At 46.2% G+C, this 21,773-nt stretch overlaps 1 protein-coding gene across 1 annotated transcript; it reads left to right on the plus strand.

The window, feature by feature from the left end:
* Positions 1-649: 649 nt before the first annotated feature.
* On the plus strand, positions 650-20,837 carry SOX8 (SRY-box transcription factor 8). Its single transcript, XM_069209822.1, has 3 exons — positions 650-1,823; positions 13,384-13,622; positions 17,709-20,837. The coding sequence occupies exons 1-3, from the start codon at positions 1,387-1,389 to the stop codon at positions 18,446-18,448; spliced, it is 1,416 nt and encodes a 471-aa protein (XP_069065923.1). The 5' UTR covers positions 650-1,386; the 3' UTR covers positions 18,449-20,837.
* The last annotated feature ends 936 nt before the right edge of the window (positions 20,838-21,773 follow it).

The following is a 21,773-nucleotide window of genomic DNA, read 5'->3' on the forward strand; positions in this document are numbered from 1 at the left end:
AGAAAGAAACATACTTTCAGCACTTAAAAGGAGAAAATGCATTCGGCACCTACAGAAAAACTTTACACTCAGCACGTAGAAGCAGGGAATGTATTCAACAGATAAGACAGGAAATGAGTGCATATATAACTTGCCACAAATTCCGACGTATTCGGAATAAAAATACACGAACTCCGCAGCGTGCCAGACCAATTAGTTTAATCAGTGTCCTCACACTAGTGACTAATGTGAGGATGACGTATAAAACTTAAACGATGGCAACATTAATTTCCATACGACTAGAAATTACAGACGATATTAACGACTTTATTTCAGGGAGTCCTCCATGTGTTGACAGCAGCTTATGTATGAATGACCTGTGACGCGCCCCACGATGCACACTGGAAAGCAGCACTCGCAGGTGAATGCACTTTACATATATCTGAATGTGTTGGCAAAAACCAGTGCAATTAAAAACCCTTAGCCTCGGTCGGGCAGCAAAGAAGAGCAATGAAAATACCAGGCATCCAACTCTGAGGACGCTTTTACTTTAAGAGACGGTGCACTCGGCAGTACCCGCCCCTTCCCCTCCTCCAATCAGCGGTCAGTTTGTGGGCGGGGTTGGTGAGGCTGCCTCTTGATGAAAAGTAGCGGCAGCGCTGGATGCGTCGCTGTATTCTGCTAAAGTGATGTAAGGGGCAGCGCAAGGGCCAAGAGACCGCAGAAAAGCCTCAGCGCTAACGTTCCTCAGGCTGCACGAGCTCCTGTCTCGAGCTGCGTCACTTGGACAGCGCGTGCGGGAGCAACTCTGCAGCGGACAGCTCCAGCTCGTGCCGTGGCTGGTGCACCGGGACGGGGAAGCTGCTCTGCGCGCGAGACACTCGATTGAGGGGATTTCTGAGCATTTCTTTTCCCGGGACTTCTCCCTGGATACCTGCCGAAGGAGCCTGTGACCTAGCCGTACCTGGACAAGTGTCCCCGCAGCCACACCGCCCATGCACGGCATTGCTGCATTCGTCTATGCAGGACACTGCGGAACTTCCTAATTCTGACTGTTGGTCTTCATATTTTTCCGTGCAGTGCGACTTCTTTCGCCCAGCTGCCCGAGTCCAGGCTTGACAACCGAACTCTGAACTGGGATTTGTAATTCCGTAGATTGTGCATTTCTGTGACTTTTAAACTTAACTTTCAGCACTTTTCAATGTTTTCACATGCACCCGACGCTTGCTTCGGACTTTGACTTCTTTAAATCTTTCCCCGTTGCATCTGGCCATTGAATAGAAGGTTGGGCTGTTGCTTTCGAGTGATATTTTTGTTTTTTTTCTCCATGCACCTCATCCGCACATAGAAGCGCTAGCTGCAGTCTTCCACCTCTGTTTTGCATTTTGCACATGCATCATATGGTGCATGACCTCTGACCTGCACTCCCGTTGCCTCGCCTGCCCCGCGTCCCCGATGCTGACCATGCCCCTGGAGGAGCGGGACCCGCCCGGCTGCAGCAGCCCCGCCAGCTCGTCCATGTCTCCGGTAGATTCGGACTCGGACTCGACGCTGTCCCCGCGGCCCCCGTCGCTGGTGCCCAAGGCGGAGGGCCCGGCGGGGGAGTCGGAGGAGCGCTTCCCCGCCTGTATCCGGGACGCCGTGTCGCAGGTGCTGAAGGGCTACGACTGGTCCCTGGTGCCCATGCCCGTGCGGGGCGCCGGCTCCCTGAAGGCCAAGCCGCACGTCAAGCGGCCCATGAACGCCTTCATGGTGTGGGCGCAGGCGGCGCGCAGGAAGCTGGCCGACCAGTACCCGCACCTGCACAACGCCGAGCTGAGCAAGACCCTGGGCAAGCTGTGGCGGTGAGTACCGTACCGTGTCTACTGTATGTACCATGTATGTAGGGTAATGTGTGCACAACGCCGAGCTGAGCAAGACCCTGGGCAAGCTCTGGCGGTGAGTACCGTAACATGTCTAGTCTACTGTATGTACCATGTATGTAGCACCGCGTGTGCACAGCGCCGAGCTCTGCAAGACCCCGGGCAAGCTCTGGCGGTGAGTACCGTACCATGTCTACTGTATGTACCATGTATTTAGCACCACGTGTGCACAGCGCCGAGCTGAGAAGGGCTTTGGGCAAGCTCTGGCGGTGAATATCGTACCATATCTACTGTATGTACCATGTATGTAGGGTAATATGTTTACAGCGCCGAGCTCTGCAAGGCTTTGGGCAAGCTCTGGCGGTGAGTACCGTACCCCATGTTTACTGTATGTGCCCTGTACGCACCACCGTGAGCTGTTTGCACACCTAGCACCACGTGTGTACAGCGCCGAGCAAGCTCTGGCTGTGACTATTGCACCCCAGTGTTTACTGTGCGTACCGTGTATGCAGCACCGTGTGAGCAAAGTCAGCACTTACCACCACATGTAAACAGCGCCGAACTCAGCAACCCCCTTGCACACACCAGTGAGTACTGTGCTTCACTGACCCCCGGTGTTTACTGTATGTTCAGTGTAAAGATCACCTGTGAGCACCACCACCACATGTACACAGTGCCGAGCACAGCGTAGCCTGGGCAGGCTCTGGCAGTTGGTACTGGCTGTACTGACCCCCAGTGTTTCCTGTATGTACCGTGTAGGGATCACCTAGAACTCTGCATGTGCACAATGCCGAGCTCAGCACACCCCGTCCAAGATCCATCAGTGAGTACTGTGCTGTACTGACCCCCAGTGTTTCCAGTATGTACCTTGTATGTTCAACACTGTACACACACAACACCATGTGTGCACATCGCCGAGCTCAGCAAGACTCTGGACAAGTCCTGGCTCTGCACCGCTGTTTACGCACCTAGTACTCCCTACACGTGCACAGCGTCGAGATCACAAACCCAGGGCGAGCTCTGTACTGTCCTGTACCCCAGAATTCACTGCATGCAGCTTGTAAGCACCACCCAACACGTAGTACTGTGGGTACTGCGCTGAATCCCGTGTTTACTGTGAGGGCTTGGAATGCGCCACCCCCCCGTACCTAGCGCTTCGTGTGCACAGCGCCCGCCTCGACCAGAAGCGCGCAGTACTGTACCCCAGTGTTGACTGTATTTTTCTGCAGCTCCTTCGCCCAGCTTCCGGTACCACATGTCAGCGATGGGCTCAGCAAGGCCCTGGGCAGCCTCTGGCAGTGAGTACTGTTCTATATCCCACACCTTGCACCAGGTACTCAAGTGCCAAGCGCAGCGCTCTACCCTAACATTGATGTTTAAATATCGACTTTCACGTAGTAGGAGGTCACTCTTTGGGTGAACAGGTGTACTTCCGCATATATGCGCACCTTGGGAACGCATGCCCTCGATGTTTCGGACCTGTACCTGTGTAAGTTGTACACCTGCCGTACCTGCACACCGCCAAGCTCAAAAGCGTCCTGGGCACGCTGCGCTGGTGGTGGGTACCAAAGTGCACCCGAGGTGCCCTCTATCACAAGTTATACCCTGCACTTGAAGGGCACTGTTTGCACCCACCTGCACCCCATTCAGCACCAAAGACCACATGTTTGTAACACATGTCCTCGATCCCTGGGAAGTCTTTGGCAGCGGTATCGATGTGCACGAATCGTACAGTACCACGGTGTGCTCTGAAAACATCCTAGAGGACCCCGGGACCATCGCGCGCCCCAAGCCATGGCTCTGCATTGATTACTCTGTGTACCGCTGAGTACTGTAAACACCCAATGCGCATTGCTCCCTGGAGGACCCGTGACCATCCCTCTCCCCAAGCCATAGTCCCGGCAGTGAGTATTCTGTGTACCGCTTAGTGCTGTAAACGCTCAGTCCGCATCGTGGGTAAACCCCGCGCAACCAAGTGAGTATTGTGTGCACTAAAGTGGTGTGACACCGTCACGCATAGTCTTTGTCCAGTGTATACATTGTGTGTCATTCTTGTGTCCTCCACAGGGCAACAGCTCTGGCCAAGCTCGTCCGCTCTATAACAATGAGAACTCCTCGTGTACTCAGTGTTCTGCACACCAGGATGTACGTACACCCAACGCCAGGTGTGCTCTTTCCGTAACGCAGACGCCTTTACGGGCTTGCGCCGGCAGTGAGCGCTGGACCTGCACCCCAAAATCAGCCGCATTCACGTGGGCTCTAGTGCACATTACTGAATGTAACTCGGCGCCAGTGAGAGCCACACCCTCACCGCGTCTCACTCACCCTCCAGTGCTCACTACAGCCCTCACTGCAACGCCCTCTCACTCCAGTACTCACTACAGCCCTCACTGCAACGCCCTCTCACTCCAGTACTCACTAACCCCTGAATAAAACTCCCACTCCAGTACTCACTTCACCCCTCACTGAGTACTCACTCCAGCCCTCACTGCAACGCCTTATCACTCCAGCACTCACTAACCCGTCCACTGGAACACACTCTAGAACTCACTACGACCTTCGCTGCAACGGTCTCTCACTCCAGCAATCACTAAATCCCTCAGTGCAGCCCTTAGGCAGACCCCAGCTCTGGCGCACCCCAGCTGGAAGCGCACTGGCTTCAGTCCTCTGTCCCTCTCCAACCCTCAGTGCACCCTCCCAGCGCTCACTCTGCTTACTCCGCATAGACTCAAGCTCGCTGCCCACTCCTTGCCCCACCCTAAACGTTGTAATCTCTACAATTAAGACATTTACGCGCCCCCCAGGGACATCAATCCAACCCCCAGTGAGCCCTCCGCCACCCTCTCTATCTGCCCCTCCGCAGCCCCAGTAACTCTGTCTTTCTCACGTGGGCATTTGTTGGGGACGTTGCGGGGTGGGGGTGGGAGAAGATGCCAACTCCATTTTACCCAATAGGGCCTCCACCGCCCCCTCTACCCGGTGAAATAGCTGCCTCAACCCCTGCCCCGGGGCTGGTGCACAGTTTTATGGTGTCACTGGGGTTCTGATCGCGGCGCAGACCGGTCCAGCTGGTGGGCATAGATGGACGGGGGGTGAAAGTTGTTTTATCTGCTGCACCCCATGCTCCCTCCCTTTATTAAGCATTTATATGGGGTGCACAGTGAGATTGTGGCGCGCAGTGGCAACGTTTTATTGCGTCTGAAAGCGCCACACGGCTATTAGCGTCATGGTGGGCGCTTTAGAGACAGTTCCGCTGCCTGGCAGTGACCTTACGTTCTAAGGGCAGTGCCAGTCCCCGAAATACTAAAATGGTTTGGTCCGAAGTAACCATCATTACAAAAACATAACAGAAAGCATTTAACCCAGATGATAGGAGACACCCGTGAAAAAGGGGCAAAGACTCTCTTTCACCAGAGCACGAGATGAGACCTGGCGAAAACGTACAACAGTTGTGGACACTGGGGATGTATTTAATGGCTGCAGCAGGCTGTACAGTCTTCCTCACTTCCCCGGTCGTTCACCTACAATTTCTCACCCAGTGACTCATACACGGACACTCCCAACTACCCACTCACAACACTTAATACCCACACAGTTACTCACTCAGTTCACTCACTACTCTGTTAAACCACACTCACTCCCTCGGGCGCTTGTGCACACTGGCCGTCTCCGAGAAGCCCCACAATTTTGCTTGACTAGGAGTTTCACTCAGAGCAGACGAGATACTGTGGTGTGGGGATACCTATCTGGCAGGTTACAGGAAAGGACCAGCAATCCCAGGGCGGGATGAGTTTTCAGGAGTGAACGTCACTCTTCAGGGACTATTCAGGGACTCCCTAACATTGAGCAGGCACCACTAGTGAACTAACTTCCTAACTTGTGATATTTTTAAAAATAAAATAAAAAATTGCAACACTGGAAAGGACTGAGATATAACACAAGACGCAATTGAAACACCCCCCCCCCCCCCCCAAACTCCGAGTTTAAAGCAGCCCAAGGAAGCTTGAGAAGTGTCTGTGCATGCGTGGACACTAGGATATTTTACAAATGAAATTGTTTAAACTTCTAGTAAGTAGCCATATTTAGCCATGTACCGAGCAAAGACCACGCGTGTCTAATATTAAATATACAAGCTCGGCTCTGATCTGTATTGAAAACCTAACTAGGCAATTTCAGAATTCTTCACACATATTTAATGTGACTTAAAGCCTCTCGGCTGCCTTGACTCTGGGGTACTCAAGGGGTCCACCAGCACCCGAGGCAGCATGGGTGCATTCTGGAATTTATCACTGGATAACCCCTGTAATCAAATGTTGACCTTCAACCTGCCTGTAAACCTTAAACATCCTATTTTAAGGTTGAAACTAGCGCTTAGAAGTCGCCGCAGTGTGGTACTACATGCAGCATACTTATCTCTCTCGAAAAAAAGGTGCGTGCCAGTTACGGAATAAAATAGAGTGCAGGGCAGATGTTTACTATTGTTCACACAAACCGGACCATTATTGAGGGTAATTCAACGCCTCGTGGGGCAGTAAGAGCTATATAAATGAAATTACAGTTACGAAAGAGCAAGCCATCGAGGTGCGGGAAAGTGCTAGGTAAATGAGCCTCACAGAGACACATGAGGCCGTTGCAGACTGAAGGCCCTTGGACGATGGGAACAGATGCAGCTCGAGATGGACCCATGTCTGCAAAGCATGGGGTGTGTTAATACCTCCTAAAAGCACATTAGCAGTTCTCCCTCGGGGTGGGGCACCGACTGACCCAAAATGTAAACAAGTCTGTGGAGGAGACGTCGTTCATTTTTTTAAGTTTGTGAATTTGGAACAAAAAGCCCGGAGGTCACGGCTTAGAAATCTTCCTCTAATATGTAAACAAAATCTGTATTGTGCATTGTACCTACCCTTCAGGGTGCTCAGTGTCTAATCCTGTCTCTGCTGGAGAATCCACTAGACTTCTACAGATACAGCGCCTGCCTTTCAATGGGCCTATTTCGGCGCTATATCAACCACCGAAATAAGTCAGCGCAGATCTGGTATTCCAGAATATGCTGGTTAAAAAGTTGCCAGAAGCCCCTAAAACAGTTTCTAAAAAAAACGGGTCAAAAGCTCCGATTCATTTTTACATATTTATTTTTTCTCAGTTGTCTTTCTTTCCTTCTCTTTTTTTCCATCTCTTTTTATTTCCCTCTCTCTTTCTTATTATCTACATGTCTCTTCCTTTAATAAAACCTGCTTCTGAATAGGCCTCCACCAGGCTGTGTGCCAACAACAGACCTCCGAAGAAAATACCTTTTTGCTGATTCCTTTCGCTTGCTTGTGGGCTGCTTCCGAGCCTTCTTTCGAAGGCTTGTGTCACGTTCTGAAGCGTAACACTGTACACGTCAGCGCCCTGCACGTGGACCTCGAGGAGCACTGCTGGATGCGGAAGGCCTTTCTCCTACTAGGTTTGGCTACAGTGGGACTAGGGGCCCCGCCTGTCAATCACTGTATTCAAAAACTTAATTGACAACCTTCTTCACGTTTTTACGACCCTGTGTTCTGTCCCAGCCCACTTTCTCTTTTTTTTGTCAACTGTAGGAGCATTTTGTGCATGCATTTCTTTTGGCAAAAAAGAGCACACATTGTGTTTTCGTCTTTCCAGAGCTGTATAGACCCCCCCACTGTATACGTCGGTCATGTGTTTCCAATTTGCATGTGTCGTGCTGGTACAAATAATCCTCCAGCCTGCGTGTCATTAGACATGTAAATATCATAGCTGGTGGCTTAGAAGAGTTTTTAATAAATTAGCTATCTGTCCGTCTAAATATTTATATATTAATGGGTAGAATGTTTGCCATTGATTTGCATTTAACAGAAAATAGGTCTACCCGTCTACACGTAATTTAAAGTGCTGAGCAGGTGTCTGACAAGGAATTCTCCCCATTGTATGAAAATAAGCACCTTTATCACAGTACCTGACAGTAAAAAGTTACGCTGCCCCACACTGCACTTTATGTTATTTCTTTATATGTGTCTTGTTAAACCTAATCTATATTGTCAATGTACTTTAGCAAAAAAAATTTTTTTTAGTTTGCATGTTTTTAATTCTAGTAGTATGCGTTTTGCATTTAAAATTTAATTTATAAAAATACACGTTTCATCCAATACATATTAAATATTGGCAAACTATCCCCAACAAAAAGACACATTACTCAAAAGCTTGACAAACATATCTGCGGTCTCGGGCAAACAAAAACTACTAAGGGGATGACGCTTAAACTAATCAATAAATCATGTAATGTAAAAAATACATAACGAGTAACATGTAATTGCCATCTTGGTGTCCGAGTGATATTTATATACTACTCGGCATTTAGCCTCATTGTGTAAAGATATCACCAAAACAATGGCAGTATAGCTCCATATTACAGTTATTCATTATGCATCCTCTTGCAATATATATTAGATTCATTGTTTTGTCTTCAATGCAGCAGCATTAAAGGTGATCCTGGCATTAAGCGATAACCTGTAGCGTTTTCTGAGCATGGATGAAATGTGGTAGAAAGTTTCCAGGAGGTTACCATTCTGACTGCAGAATGGCAATGGTTTACAGCTGGGCGAGGGGTTGCTGACATCACCAAGGTACACTACGGCCTTCCTTCCAGAGCAGGGGCTTTCCAACTGGGGGGCCTCAAGTGATCCCCGGGGAGGCAGGGAATGGGGGGGCACCAGGCTCTGGCCAAAATAAGCATAAAACAGATAACAGTGTTTTGTTTTAAGCAGAAACATGTTATTGCATTTTTAAAAAAGCAGCAGTACTAAACTGCAATGTTTAAATATGTCTAGGCATACTTAAACATCGCCAACTTTATAACAAAAATTGAGAAAAATTCTGAAGGGGGGACAGTGATTTTTATTTTTCAAGTGGGGGGGGGCAGCTTAAAAAGTTTGGGGACCTCTGTTCCAGAGCGAGATATACTAACACAATTTAGGGACCGAGATGGCCTTTCCTATAAATCTTGTGGCTTAAATATTGTTTACAAAGATATCACCCCACTGGAGTTCGTAATAGAACATCTACACATAGTGGAGCAAACATTTTGGGCTTAATAAAATAAAATATACACCCAGTGGAACTACATTTTTGTAAGTTATATTTATGCCACAAATACTCTGTCAACAGCCCAGTGTAAGTAGTTGGCGTGGACCATGGTTTGCTGTGTGTGTGTTATGCACTCATAGGTCACTGAGTAACAAAGCTAGACAGCTTGCGGAGCTGGTAGTCCAGGGGCTGTGGGTAGCTGTTTCTTGACCTACATTGTTACCTGGCCTTTGCACAGCGCCACTGTTGTAGCATTGCAGTAACTTGTCCACGAGCAGCTGCAGGCCGGGCCTGCATGCGTTTATAGAAAAGTGTGTGGGTGGAGCGAGTCCTTTGTGGGGAAAGAGCTGTATGGTGTGCTGTGGCCTAGGCGCACCGCTGTGGTTAATCGTGCTAGTGAATTAAAGAAGGTGTTCGAGCGATAGAAAGTTCACGGCCCTTTCAAAGGTTGGAGAGTTGCTTGTGGGAAGATTGGAGAGGGAGACGTGGCTAGTTTGGGCGCCACAGCCATGTTGCAGTGGTTAAGTGTTCCAGTGAAACAGAGGAGGTGTTAGATCTTTATAGGAGACATTGCCCTACGGAAGAGGTGCATCATGGGAAGTGTGGTTTGAGGTGTGGACCGGTCCCACAGCTGCTGCTCACGGTAGGCTAGAGATATATGGGGGATAGGGGTGCTGTCCAATGGTTTCGGTGTAGAGAGGGCTGTGCAGGCAGGAGCTGCTGTCCATCTCTGCCCCCTGCCAGGGAGTCACTGGACAGCGCCGCATGAATGGCACACAGCGAAGCATACCTTTCGTATAGTACACGCAGTGAGCTGAAGTGCCTCTAGTGCCTCTAGGCGCTGATGCTTCGAGCTGTGAGAGCTTCAGTGCGCCTTAAACTGCCTTCACAAGTGCTCCATGCAGCGCTGACCCGTGACAAGGTGCAGTGGGGGTCTCCGGCACTGGGACCGCACGGAGCCACCTTACTGTCGTCGACCACCAGAGACCGGTACGGCCCTCACTGCACCTCTGAAGATGCATTGAAAGCCACTGAACTCACTGCCATCCCAAAGAAGTAGTGGAAACCACCAAACTCACTGAACCTGGAGGGGTGAAAACCAGCAAGCCTCACTGCAGGCCTGAAAGGGTCATGGAAGACAGCCGACCCACAGCAACCCAGAAGAAAGTATTAGAAGTCACCCAACACTCTGCCACACTAAAAAAAGTATTTGAAGCCACCCATCTCACAGCCAGCCTGAGGAAAGTAATGGAAGCCATCCAACTCACTGCTCCCGCCCACCCACTCCATGAGCCGGTAAAAGCCACCTTGCTCTACAGCCCCCACCCACCACCTCCTAGAGCCAGTGGCAGCCACACCCTACTCTACCCACGAGGAGCACAATACGAGCCCCCAACTCGCTGGTCTTCAAACCCCTAAGGTAGAAGCCACCTTACTCTCGTGCCACCCAGCAGAGATCTCTGAAAAGCGCCATGATTGATATACTGGAGCCTAAACCCCCCTCCCCCCCCCTTGCAGGTCAATGCAACGAAACTCACCCGGCTCATCCTCTCTGTCGGTGCAGTGGGTGCTGTGGCGAGCCCAGTCCTAGATACAGTACAGGAGTGCAGGACAAGCTGCCTGTTGGTCTACGGGCAGGGGTCTCCAAATTTGGGGTGGGGTCCCCCGGGGGGAGGGGGGGGGGGGCTCAAGTGATTTGGAGGGATGGGGAGAGGCCCTGGCCAAAAGAAGCTTTATGCAGATAACAGGGCTTTGTTTTAAGCAGAAAAACGTTAATTGCATTTTTAAAAAGGTAACAAAACTTGTCTGCAATGTTTAAATAAGTCAAGATATATTTAATTTAAACATTGCCAATTTAACAGAATAATTATGAAAAATTCTGAGGAGGGGCCTGAATACCACCCCCTCCCCAGGGAGCACAACATAAAAAAGTTTGAATACCACTGGTCTATGGAGTTTAGAGAACAATATAACATAGCAAGACAAAAACATAAAATCAAAGTCTGCCTTTCTTTTGAATCAGTTTTTCAGTCCCGACAACCTGACACCGATACTTCCATTTATAAAGTGTATAGACCAAAACTGCACCGCGGGCAAGCGCTAAAAGGCAACCTTATTACAAAAACGTAGCACATTCTTCTAATCTTAGCGCTATCCGAAGGATGAAAGATTGAGCCGGCGTTGTCGGGGTTGTGTTTTGTGGCATGCTGAGTATCTCGGCACAGGCTCTTAACCTACCAAGCTATTTCGTCAAGGGCTTCTGCTCTTACTTGCAGTGCTTGTCAGCCATGTGACCGGAAGAGAGCCGGCGAGATGGTGGCAAAACACCAGGGAGGAGGAGGTAGACTCGGGGAATAAAGCACCGTTTGTTCTCCATCCTCCCAAAGTCTATGTAAAAGAACCGGCACAGGAGTCCTCAGTCTGCAGACGGTAGCCCAGTCTAACCACAGAGGTCGAAGCCAAGAAATGAATGCTCCTTTTCCACATAATGCGTTATCTTTGCTGCTTTTCCGAACTATTACATTCATAAATCAGGACCATAAATTACGTTTTCCCACTCCTTTGGTTGCGTTGATGATGCGGTTTAATGCTAAATGGCTGACTGTGCAAGAAGGTGAGGTGTGTTTCTTATCCTGGCTTCTCCCTTCACCACAATGTGTGATCCTGGGCCTATCTTTATATTCGTCAGCACAATTGTTATTATAATTATTATTATTGTTCTCCTTCTTTATATATATGCAATACATCACTTCTTTGGTGTCTCAGTGCAGTAAATAAAATATGTTGCTAATACCAAATATCAGGTATTTTGATCTGTCGACCATAGAATGACGTAAAGCGGACATAAGCCAAAATCATTAGCTCAGGGACATCGTTGCCCTTCTTTCCCTAGCCGCATTTGTGATTTTCTTGGTAGTAGGTAGAAAAGCGCTAAATACCCATTGCCAATTGCAGTCCAATTAATGAGTTAAGCGGATTGCTCATTTTTTGTGGCAGCACAACTAAACGGATTTATAGAAAAGTAAATAATTTAGAATTTGTATCATTTCGAAATAATAGCCATATTAATAATACACGCTGCATTAACCACTAACTTTCACTTTTGGTTTAGCTTGCTGCTGTAAAGTGCTTCAACTGTTTGTAAGGACTTGTAGGAGCTGTATAAACACAGTCATAACACATTTTTGGCAGCCTTTCGCAGAAAACACAGCCTGTTTCTAATTACTGTAATACACTTAGCCCAGCTATTTTTCTCATTTTAGCAATTTTATCGACCTCGGAGGGGGAAAAGACTGAACCAGCCCCATGTGATTTGTTTTTGTCTGTGACTGCTGGCCTTCCTTTAAGTGAAACAAAAAGTGGGAAAAAATACTCACATATATGCAGAGTCCACCCGACATTGTTCATTGTTCCCTTAGACACTGCTTATCTAGAAAAAAGTGCAGGTGTCTAGAATTGCCACATACCAAGGCTGCTAGACTTGATGTCATCTCATTTCTCTTACTCCGACTACCCATCACTTTCTGTTTCTACCTTCCTAATGCCGATTTTTTCACCTCTTCAGTCTCCCTTTGTCATCGTTTCTCTTTAATTCTCGCCTCTTTTTTCTAGTTTTGGGTCAAGTAGGAATCTTTGTACATCAGGAGTGTGTGAGCAGAAATGGAAGTGTGCCCACGTGCGTCACAGTGTGCCTACGTGCGTCATGTCGCCTGCGAGGGCGCCCTAAGTACGTCACTGTGGAAGCTGCTTCGGTGACCTGCCTCTGATTAATGTCATGGCATGGGCCTTATTCTGTTGATGCTCGGTGGGGCCTAGACCCGTTTAGCTTAAATGTGCCCTGACATCCACAATAGTCACTCTAGAATGTTGGTGATGTCAGCTAAAGTTTGAGACCTATTATGACATCATTGTCTGGCTCCTCGTTCCTACACTAACAGGTAAAAGTCGACCCCCCGGGAATGCCAGCTTGCCTGATAGGTCAGTCCGGCCCTGCTCGCGGTTCCTCGTGTTATTTATGGATGTCTCCGCAGTGTTTTGGGAAGTTTGTTGGTAGTGTTTTCTTAGTATTGTTATTTTCGGTTAGTCCCATTAAAGGTGTCAAGAGAAGGATCATTTGGATGGTTAGGATGGGCAAATACCGCAACACACTTTTCCTTTAAAAGCGGGTGAGAATAAAGATTCTCGGATCCGCTCTCGCCTGCCTCTTTCCGAACCCAGGGTAGCACACAGTGGGTCCTACGCTGCCTCCGGTGCTACCCTGTCTACCGCCCTCCCTCCCTCCCTCCCCCGGGAACCACAGACATTTTGCAATGCGTTTCGTTGTTTTTTCCATCACCACTGCGTAGGTTGACTTGTGTGGCGCCGATAAGTATTGCAGCCAACAACTCTGCGTGTTTTATACATAATATTCCCGCGGTCTGCACACACGTAATCCTGACCCTTCTGTTTTCTTCTGCAGCCTGCTAAGTGACGGCGAGAAGCGGCCCTTCGTGGAGGAGGCCGAGCGGCTGAGGGTGCAGCACAAGAAGGACCATCCCGACTACAAGTACCAGCCTCGCCGACGGAAAAGCGTCAAAGCCGGCCAGAGCGACTCGGACTCCGGGGCGGAGCTGAGCCACCACTCCGGCAGCCAGCTCTACAAGCCGGACGGCGGGCTCGGGCCCATGGGAGAAGGTCATCACCATGGCGACCACGCAGGTACGCGTCAGGGCGGGGTGTTTACGTCACCGCGGCGTGCGTGAGGCCTGGTGAACTGTCACTGGAGCCGCTCACATTGGAATGCTAGTTTAATTGTTTTAATTTTCTCTTGTGATGCTTCAGTAGCGTCAGCACAAATGTGTGTGAAGCTAAACACTAACCAACTGAGCTGCCCGTGGAAATGATGGTCCTCACGCAGAGGTGATGAAGTAATTAATTTATTATTTTCAAGTTCAAACCAGAATGGGAACACGTCCCATCCTCCCCCAAGATTACATTCGAACTGTCCCTTTCACAGGATCCCTAAACAGGCTGTCCATGACAAAGTATCGACTCCTAGTACAGCCTAACATCGGTAAACTATACTTGCTTCTGTGCCAAACTGGCATACACGTTTAAACATCCTGGCAGCTTACCTTTAATAGAACACATGAAACACCCTGTCTTACAAAAGGGATGTATTTTGCTTTCGGCGGCCTCTGCCTTAAGTAAATTGTTGGGCAGGTAGGCATAAAACAGGGGCAGTTTTGCTGGAGTATAACATCAGTACACTGACCTATCAGGAGCTGCGATGAGGTATCTTCTGTGCTTGAGATGGAAATATTCAGAAGGGATACTCACTAGCCAAAAGTACATCTTCGGCAGAGAGAAGGCAGTACACTCCCGTTCAGTGTTTTGTGCCCCTGCTGAGGACTGCTAGTGCCCCCCCCCCACTTTCAAATTAAAGAAGTGCAGGTACATATTGTCTGTGTTTGTAAAGCGCTGGGTCTTTTTGTAGCTACCTGTAGTGTTAAGATGTTTATGTTTTACCTTTATGTTGTTCACAATTCGGTACAATCTAGTACACGGTCACGCACTATGTTTATATTCGTGCAGGGCTCGCCGTTCTGTGTGCCTTCCCCATGGTTTCCAACACCAGCTGAGCCAGCTGGAGTTGGGAATTCATGGAGACAGGATCTGCAGCGCGTATGCTGCCAATACTACAATAAAATTATTACTTGAAGTTACGCCATACTACCCTTTTCCTCCCAGTTCTTTCTTTTATGTAAAGTCGTAAGCTATCTCAGTGGGGTAGATGCTTTGTGTAGTGTGTGTGGCCTTCAGATGAGCAGTACAATTTCTGCTGTGCCCTGCTCAACCAATTCAACCTTCAAAAATGTCAAATGGGCTCTGTTGACTTGGTACCAGCATAAGTTTTCATCACAGTGCGTGATTGGTTGGCATTGCCAGTAGCAACAGGAATAGTAATATTTCCAAACGAGCGGTTGCTCAAGTCTACAGCATGGCACTAGATTGGTTACAGTACAAAGAGAGGGCTTAACAGCCATGTGGGGTAGTAGGTGATAGCAGTAAAAGGGCAAAACATACATAAAATGTACATCTATTGTGTTGTACTTAAATATCTATAGAGATGTCCATACCCCTTTTGAGGTCTAAAGTTTTTTCTGGGAAGTCTGGTTGCAGTATGAATTTACTGCTTCGGGTGTGACATTAAGAATGTTAATTTTCCTTCGATGGGAAGCTTTTGGGAAGGGTGGATTATATTCGTTTCTCAGTGCTGGAGGTTGCCTATGTCGGCTAAAATTACTTGTAAGATGTTTACAGCTTTGTGAAGAAACAAAAATGCTAGGTTTGTCCTTAAGTTTAGAAGTGGGAAGCACATTCCTTAAATGTGCCGAATTAGATAAGCATTGGTTAAAGCCAACAGGTCTGGTCTTGGCATGTGTACAGTTTTTTCACACATATATACAGTAAGCACAAAAAATGACATTTTAAAAATATATACACATAAAAGACTGTCAGTCCAACAATGGCAGTGAAGCACACTCCTTTTCAGGCAGCTATGCACGTGTGAGCTGACAAAATTCTGTCACTGACATGGCAATGGAGCCAATGGCCGCAGTGGACTGATCAGGTGCCCGTGTGTTATGCTTTGGTGGGCTGAACCAAAATGTAAATGGGACCTAAATAGGCCAGTGGGTGAAAATTGATGGTCAAAAGCCCATAAATGTATGTGTGTATGTTCTTTTATGACTTTTTTGGACGACTTGGCTTCCAAGACGGCCGAAACTGTAGCTAGACCAGGCTTATTAAAGAGTGACACGTCCAAAATAGTGGTGGAAGTGATTTATTATCTGGTGTAGGTCTGAAGGGTGAGTAGGAGCACGAAGATGGCCCCCTGGCCTCAGTTCCAATGTTGACAGATAACCATAACCGAGATTGGGCCAGGCAGTGGGCGAGCAATACTGACTGACTCCTGGAGCCTTGCTAATGTCTGGTAACTGTAGATGTATTGGTGTTCTTTCGTGGATAAAGCTCTGTCTGACAGACTCCCGCCCTTCCCTGTAAAGGCAGTGCTTAATTTGTAAATAAAAAGGTGCTGGTGCCCAAAGCCCTCATTTTAAACACGGGGTTGCTGCATTTAAATGTGAGAGCACGGAATTCTGAGGCAGCTAATCCTGAAGCCATGTCGGGCCTTTTCAATCCATTTAAAGACACTTCCACCTCCCTCAGCTCACTCTGCAGCTTTCTGCTTTCCCCTTTTGTGACGCTTTTTCTTTTGTCTCTTCCTCTGTCTTTCCCATATGTGTCTTTAGCTCACAGCAAATGCTTGAGGCAGAAAAATAAGCCCTGGCCCTCAAAAATAAGTGCCGGTGCTCTGCACCGGAAACAACAAGCACAAATTAAGCACTGTGTAGAGGCAAATATGTAACTTTTTACTTATACCCCTTATCTTGTCGTAGTTACACAGCCTCGGACGCTGACGTGTTTGTAAAGGACTTGTGTAGATTTTACGACAGGTTGTTGCCTAAAATTGTCCATCTGGCAAGGGATTGGTAAAGCCATATCGGCCTTTCCAGGCTCCACGATGTCCACTAACTGCCCCAGTCCCATGTCTGTTTCAGGGGGGCTGGGCCAATCACTTAATCTCAGTTTTAATATTGACCAGTCAGCCAGAGTTACATCTTGAATGTTACGCTCCTAGGCATTTTTCTTTGAACATTGAGTTTTAAAACCATTTCATTTCAAGCCTTTATTTGAAAAATATTTACTCAAAAATATTTACTTAAAATATTTTGATAAACAGTTTGAAATTCGAGCTTTTAGCGTTAACTACATTTACCATTGCAATGACTTGCCATTGGTGTGAAAATTGGCTAGGATTGGAATTAGAACTGTAAATCTGCCCACTTGAGCTATTTGCAAAAAATAAGGGTTAACGAAAGGAAAAGTGATACATGAGTCGACATTAAAAACACAAATCTGTTCACAACTCTGAAGAGCAAAATATGAAATACACTGTTAGCCATGTCCAATTGTTTCTCGTGTATTTAAAACAATGTGGAGTTTTCACTAAAAGTGTCAAATGTGCAATTATATTGAAAATGAACTGGATATCTTTATCATGGCCATCATTATTTTGTTAAACCTATAATTTGAATATTTCCAGGGAAGTAATTTTTTATGTTTCACAAAAATCTTTAGTCATGCAAAAGGAAATGGGAATGTTAAATAATACATGGTTAAAAGTGTTAGTGGTGACATTCCAATTGCAGCAGAAAACATTTGAAGCAGTTTGTTAAATCGTTTCTTGGCATTATAATCTCAAATGTGCACATTAAAACACATCTTCAAAACCCGAGAATATGTAGAATTTGTGTTACAGGAATCAATTTAACATGGTTGGAGTCCACTGAGGGTATTGTTTTTTTGGGGGGAAATTTTGTTTCATAAAATTTATACATAAGCGGTCAATTTTTGTTCATAGAAAAACATTGGCCTTGAGGTGCTGAGCTAAATTGTGTACTTGCTAACTGTTACTTATGCACCTGATGTAATGCTAAGTGCTTAAAATGAAACTTTTTAAAAACAATATTTAAGTCCTTCAGAATAATTCCAGCTGTGTGCATCAGGTCAGAATTGCAATATTGTTCTTTTTTTAAACTGTTTAATAATGATGTAGGAAGAATAAACTAGAGAATGCAGCCATAAATATTTTCAGAGGTTACTTCAGCAGAATTGCTTAGTTGACAGATGCATCAAATGCACTCTTTTTTAAAGTTTATCTCTATGTTTTGGTTGAAGGACAGACACATGGACCCCCAACGCCACCTACCACACCAAAAACAGATCTTCACCATGGGGGCAAGCAGGACCTGAAACATGAAGGGCGCAGGCTACTGGACAGTGGCCGCCAGAACATTGACTTCAGCAACTTGGATATCGGTGAACTGAGCAGCGAGGTCATCAGCAACATTGAGGCTTTTGACGTGCATGAGCTTGACCAGTACCTGCCACTCAACGGCCATGCAACCATTCCAGCCGAGCATGGGCAGAACTCAGCAGGTGGACCATATGGTGCTGGCTATCCCCACCCCACAGCTGGCAGTGGGGCATCAGCCCAAGTTTGGACTCACAAAACCACCACCTCATCCTCCTCGTCCTCCTCTAATGAAGCAGGTCAGCAGAGAACCCACATTAAGACGGAACAACTCAGCCCCAGCCATTACCGCGACCAGTCCCACAGCTCCCCCACACATTCAGATTACGGAGCCTACAGCACGCAGGCATGCGCCAGCACTTCCTCCACTGCTTCAGTGGCCTCAACGTTCTCCAGTGCCCAGTGTGATTACACAGACCTTCAGAGCTCAAACTACTACAACCCTTACTCTGCTTACCCATCCAGCATATACCAGTATCCATACTTTCATTCCTCAAGGCGTCCTTATGCCACACCTATTCTGAATGGCTTGTCCATCCCACAGGCTCACAGCCCGACGGGCAACTGGGATCAGCCTGTCTACACAACCCTGACCAGGCCCTAAGATGGGCAGACTTTTGTGGCAGAAGTTTCTTTGTAGTCTCTCAAAAGTCTTTTTGAGGTCTTCCAAACAATATGCACTAATGAAGGAGCACGTAAGAGCCGACTGTCGCACTAGATAGCTAAAAGTGCCTGCTGATAGACTGGGAACAAAACAAATCCCTTGTAATGGGACATCCCTGTTCTTCAATCGCCTTCAAACTTTTGAAGGAGACACAGCTCCATTATATTTGGTTTGTCATATTTTTTGTGTTGAAAAATGACAGACTATTGGCAGAATGAAGGAGAACATTTCCACTCCTCTGTGAGGACTGTACTCAAGGCGTACATATGTAACCTCTTCTTATGGGTTTTATAACCAGAGAAAGAACATGGCATGCAGCCAGGACCAGTTGTTTTCTTATCATCTATCATTGAAATATTTTGTGGGAACAGACAGGTCAATCGGGACCAACTTCTTGAAAAGTCTAAAGAAGTAATTTGTTTTGACTTGAGTGCCAAGCGAGGATTGGCTGTAATTAGACATTCTATTTGAAGTTTTTAAATGTTGATTTTTTTAAACAATCTGTTAATTTATGTTCTTTATTTTGATTTTAATTAATAAAGTAATATTTGCAAAGAAGTAGATTTTAACCATGAAGTGGGCAGAGGGGCGGGAGATCAGAAATTGTGGAGTTGAAAAGTGGCTTGAACTTTGCAGCTGAGGATATTGCACCAAATAGTGGATCTAAATGCTAGATTGTGCGGATGCTGAGGGGAAGTTATAAAGCATGATCAAGTTAACCCGTACTGATGCATTCCACATATGCATCCAGTAGACCAGTCCTGGCTAGATAGCTTTGGTGATTGTGTTTGATCAAGGTTCCGGACAGCCATGATAGTTACAGAAAAATTCTAGACTGCTCACCTACGCGTCACATAGAGAAAAAATATAAAAGCTGTCATCTTTGTATGAAGTAAATTAATTTGTATGTAATCCCTTTATGTACAGTCTGAATTTAACTAACTGGATTAACTTTTGGCTATGTGGAATTCTATCAAACCATTAAAAGTTACCTTTAAGAAACGAATTGAACAGACATTACATCAGTTTACATTAGGTTTAATCCTGGCATTCAAAAACCACAAGGCCACCCGTTCTGACTGTATTTTTACATTCATCATCCATTTAATTGCAACAGCCAACTACCAAAGCAGTCTTCTCAATTTTTTTGTAGTTTTAAGAATGTAGCTGCAATCTTGACATCCGACTGAATTGCACTGAAAGGGTTAGTATTTTTACCCTGGAAGTGGCTATTTTTCTAAATAAATCCATCCATCTTCTAATCAGTAGAGATTTTGCAGTAATACATTCTCCTTAAGGGAAGTACAGTGAGTTCATGTTTTCAGCGATAAATAATGTATTACCAAACAAGGTTATCTTCTCTTGATAGCAATTATAGACTCTTGTGCTGGCCTCATGTTTCTAGAAATGGAACTCTTTGTCATGCGCACTCCAAAAAACCTTCCTTCATGGACCTCAAAAAATTCACACATTTTGAATGATGAACATTAACCACTCCTTTTTGAGACATATCCTTCGGCGTGACAAGCAGTTGAGAGATCATCTGTCTCATCCGCCTCGTCTAACTTGAGCTGTAAACTATCACTCCTTGAATATTTTGAGTTCCTACACCACCTTAAAGGAAGAATAAAACAGTTTTTAAGGGCATTTCCTCCAGTTGAGGCCAGACCGTGTATCCGTGAAAGCCTCACTTTCTCATTCTAGAGTCATGGGGGCAGCCATTTTGTGAACTTTCTCGACAAACAAACACATAGTGCATTCTACGCCATGCTGCTCCTCACACATTCGCAAAATCACAACTAATTATTCAAAAGGCCCACTGCAGTAACTGCTCCTTCAGGATTATGATACTGGTTTTAAGTTCAGTTTAAATTGTGGCTACTGGAAACCAGATGTTATCCATTAAGCTGTGAAACTAAAACCTTCTCCACTAATTTGTGTCTTAGATACTTAGTTGTAGCCTAATTTGATTTATGTAAAGTTTACCGTTTCTTCCGGTGTATGCTGAGCATAAAATACCTTCATCTACTTCTAACTTGTGCCTTCAAATCTTTGTAAATCTAAACTCGTTTTGAGACTTGAGCTTGTCTTTTTTCTACCTGTTCTTACTTATTTCTGAAATGTATATTTTCTGGGGGCATATTTGCTGATTCGAAAAAAGTACAAACTAGACTCCTTTTTTAACACAGTCTATTTTTCTGTATAACATTTTTCGCAGACGTTCTCTGTGAGTTGCTCCGTTCTCTGTTTCGCTATTTTTCTGACTTGAGTAATGCTAACTTTTGTACAGATACATTTCATGAAATTAAAAAAAATGCTTTTTATCGAATGCCATTGTGTGCTTTTCATTTTGTGGTTAGCGTGGGTCTATACAGAACACACACCCAGGGGAAAAAAACAACTTGGAGAACAAAAGAGGAGTCCGTGCCAGCTTTCTGCTGATAGCAAAACAGAAACATATTCACTTGAGGATGCAACACTTCTCACTTTAGGGTTTTGCAAGTTCCTTTGAGCAAAGCAAATACTCATTTTATTAGACTTTTGCTTTGAGCAAATCAAATACTCTTTTTTAAATTTAACCTTTGCTTTTGCTGTATTTTGGGGGCTCCTGACTGTGCAGGTCCTGCAAGCAGGGGTGCGGAATCTAACCTCTGCAAACAAAGTGCGTGCGAGGAAAATGTAGGGGATCAAAACGGATTATTATAAAACACATTGCTTAATTTTCAAATCACTCGCCATTCTTAGTTAATGGCATTAAGACTGTGTCGGAAAAAGCTATGTGTCCAAGGTCACGACGTGTGCAAACTAGGTTACCAGTACTGGATCGCTGGGTAGGCTCCAGACGATGTATTGCCTCAACCATTTGACCTTCATGCACAGGCGCTTGTGCTGTCTAAATCAAAACCTTTGATGTAATTTGCTTCTACTTTCAGAAAACACAACCCAACAATAGCACAGTTATAAGCTTCAAGGTGAGTCTGCTGAACGTTCACCTTTTTAGTTTACTTTTGGCAGCTGGCAGCTAGTGGGCAAAGCTGAGTACTCACTGGGTGAAGTTCATGGTACCATCAGTCTGTAGTCCGCATAGATTTGCCCTATGATAACATGGACACCAGCAGCTTATACTGAAAGCAAGAAAGGACAAAACTAAAATGGCGTCTTTAGAAATGAAAAGAAGTGAGACAGGGTTTCCGATGAGCACTATTTTGTGATGAAGTTGTCCTTATGACCATTGTCCATCAACCTGGTGGCCTGTCCTTAATTT

The sequence above is a fragment of the Pleurodeles waltl genome, chromosome 10 (genome assembly GCF_031143425.1).
Source record: "Pleurodeles waltl isolate 20211129_DDA chromosome 10, aPleWal1.hap1.20221129, whole genome shotgun sequence".
In the NCBI taxonomy this organism is placed as follows: domain Eukaryota; kingdom Metazoa; phylum Chordata; class Amphibia; order Caudata; family Salamandridae; genus Pleurodeles; species Pleurodeles waltl.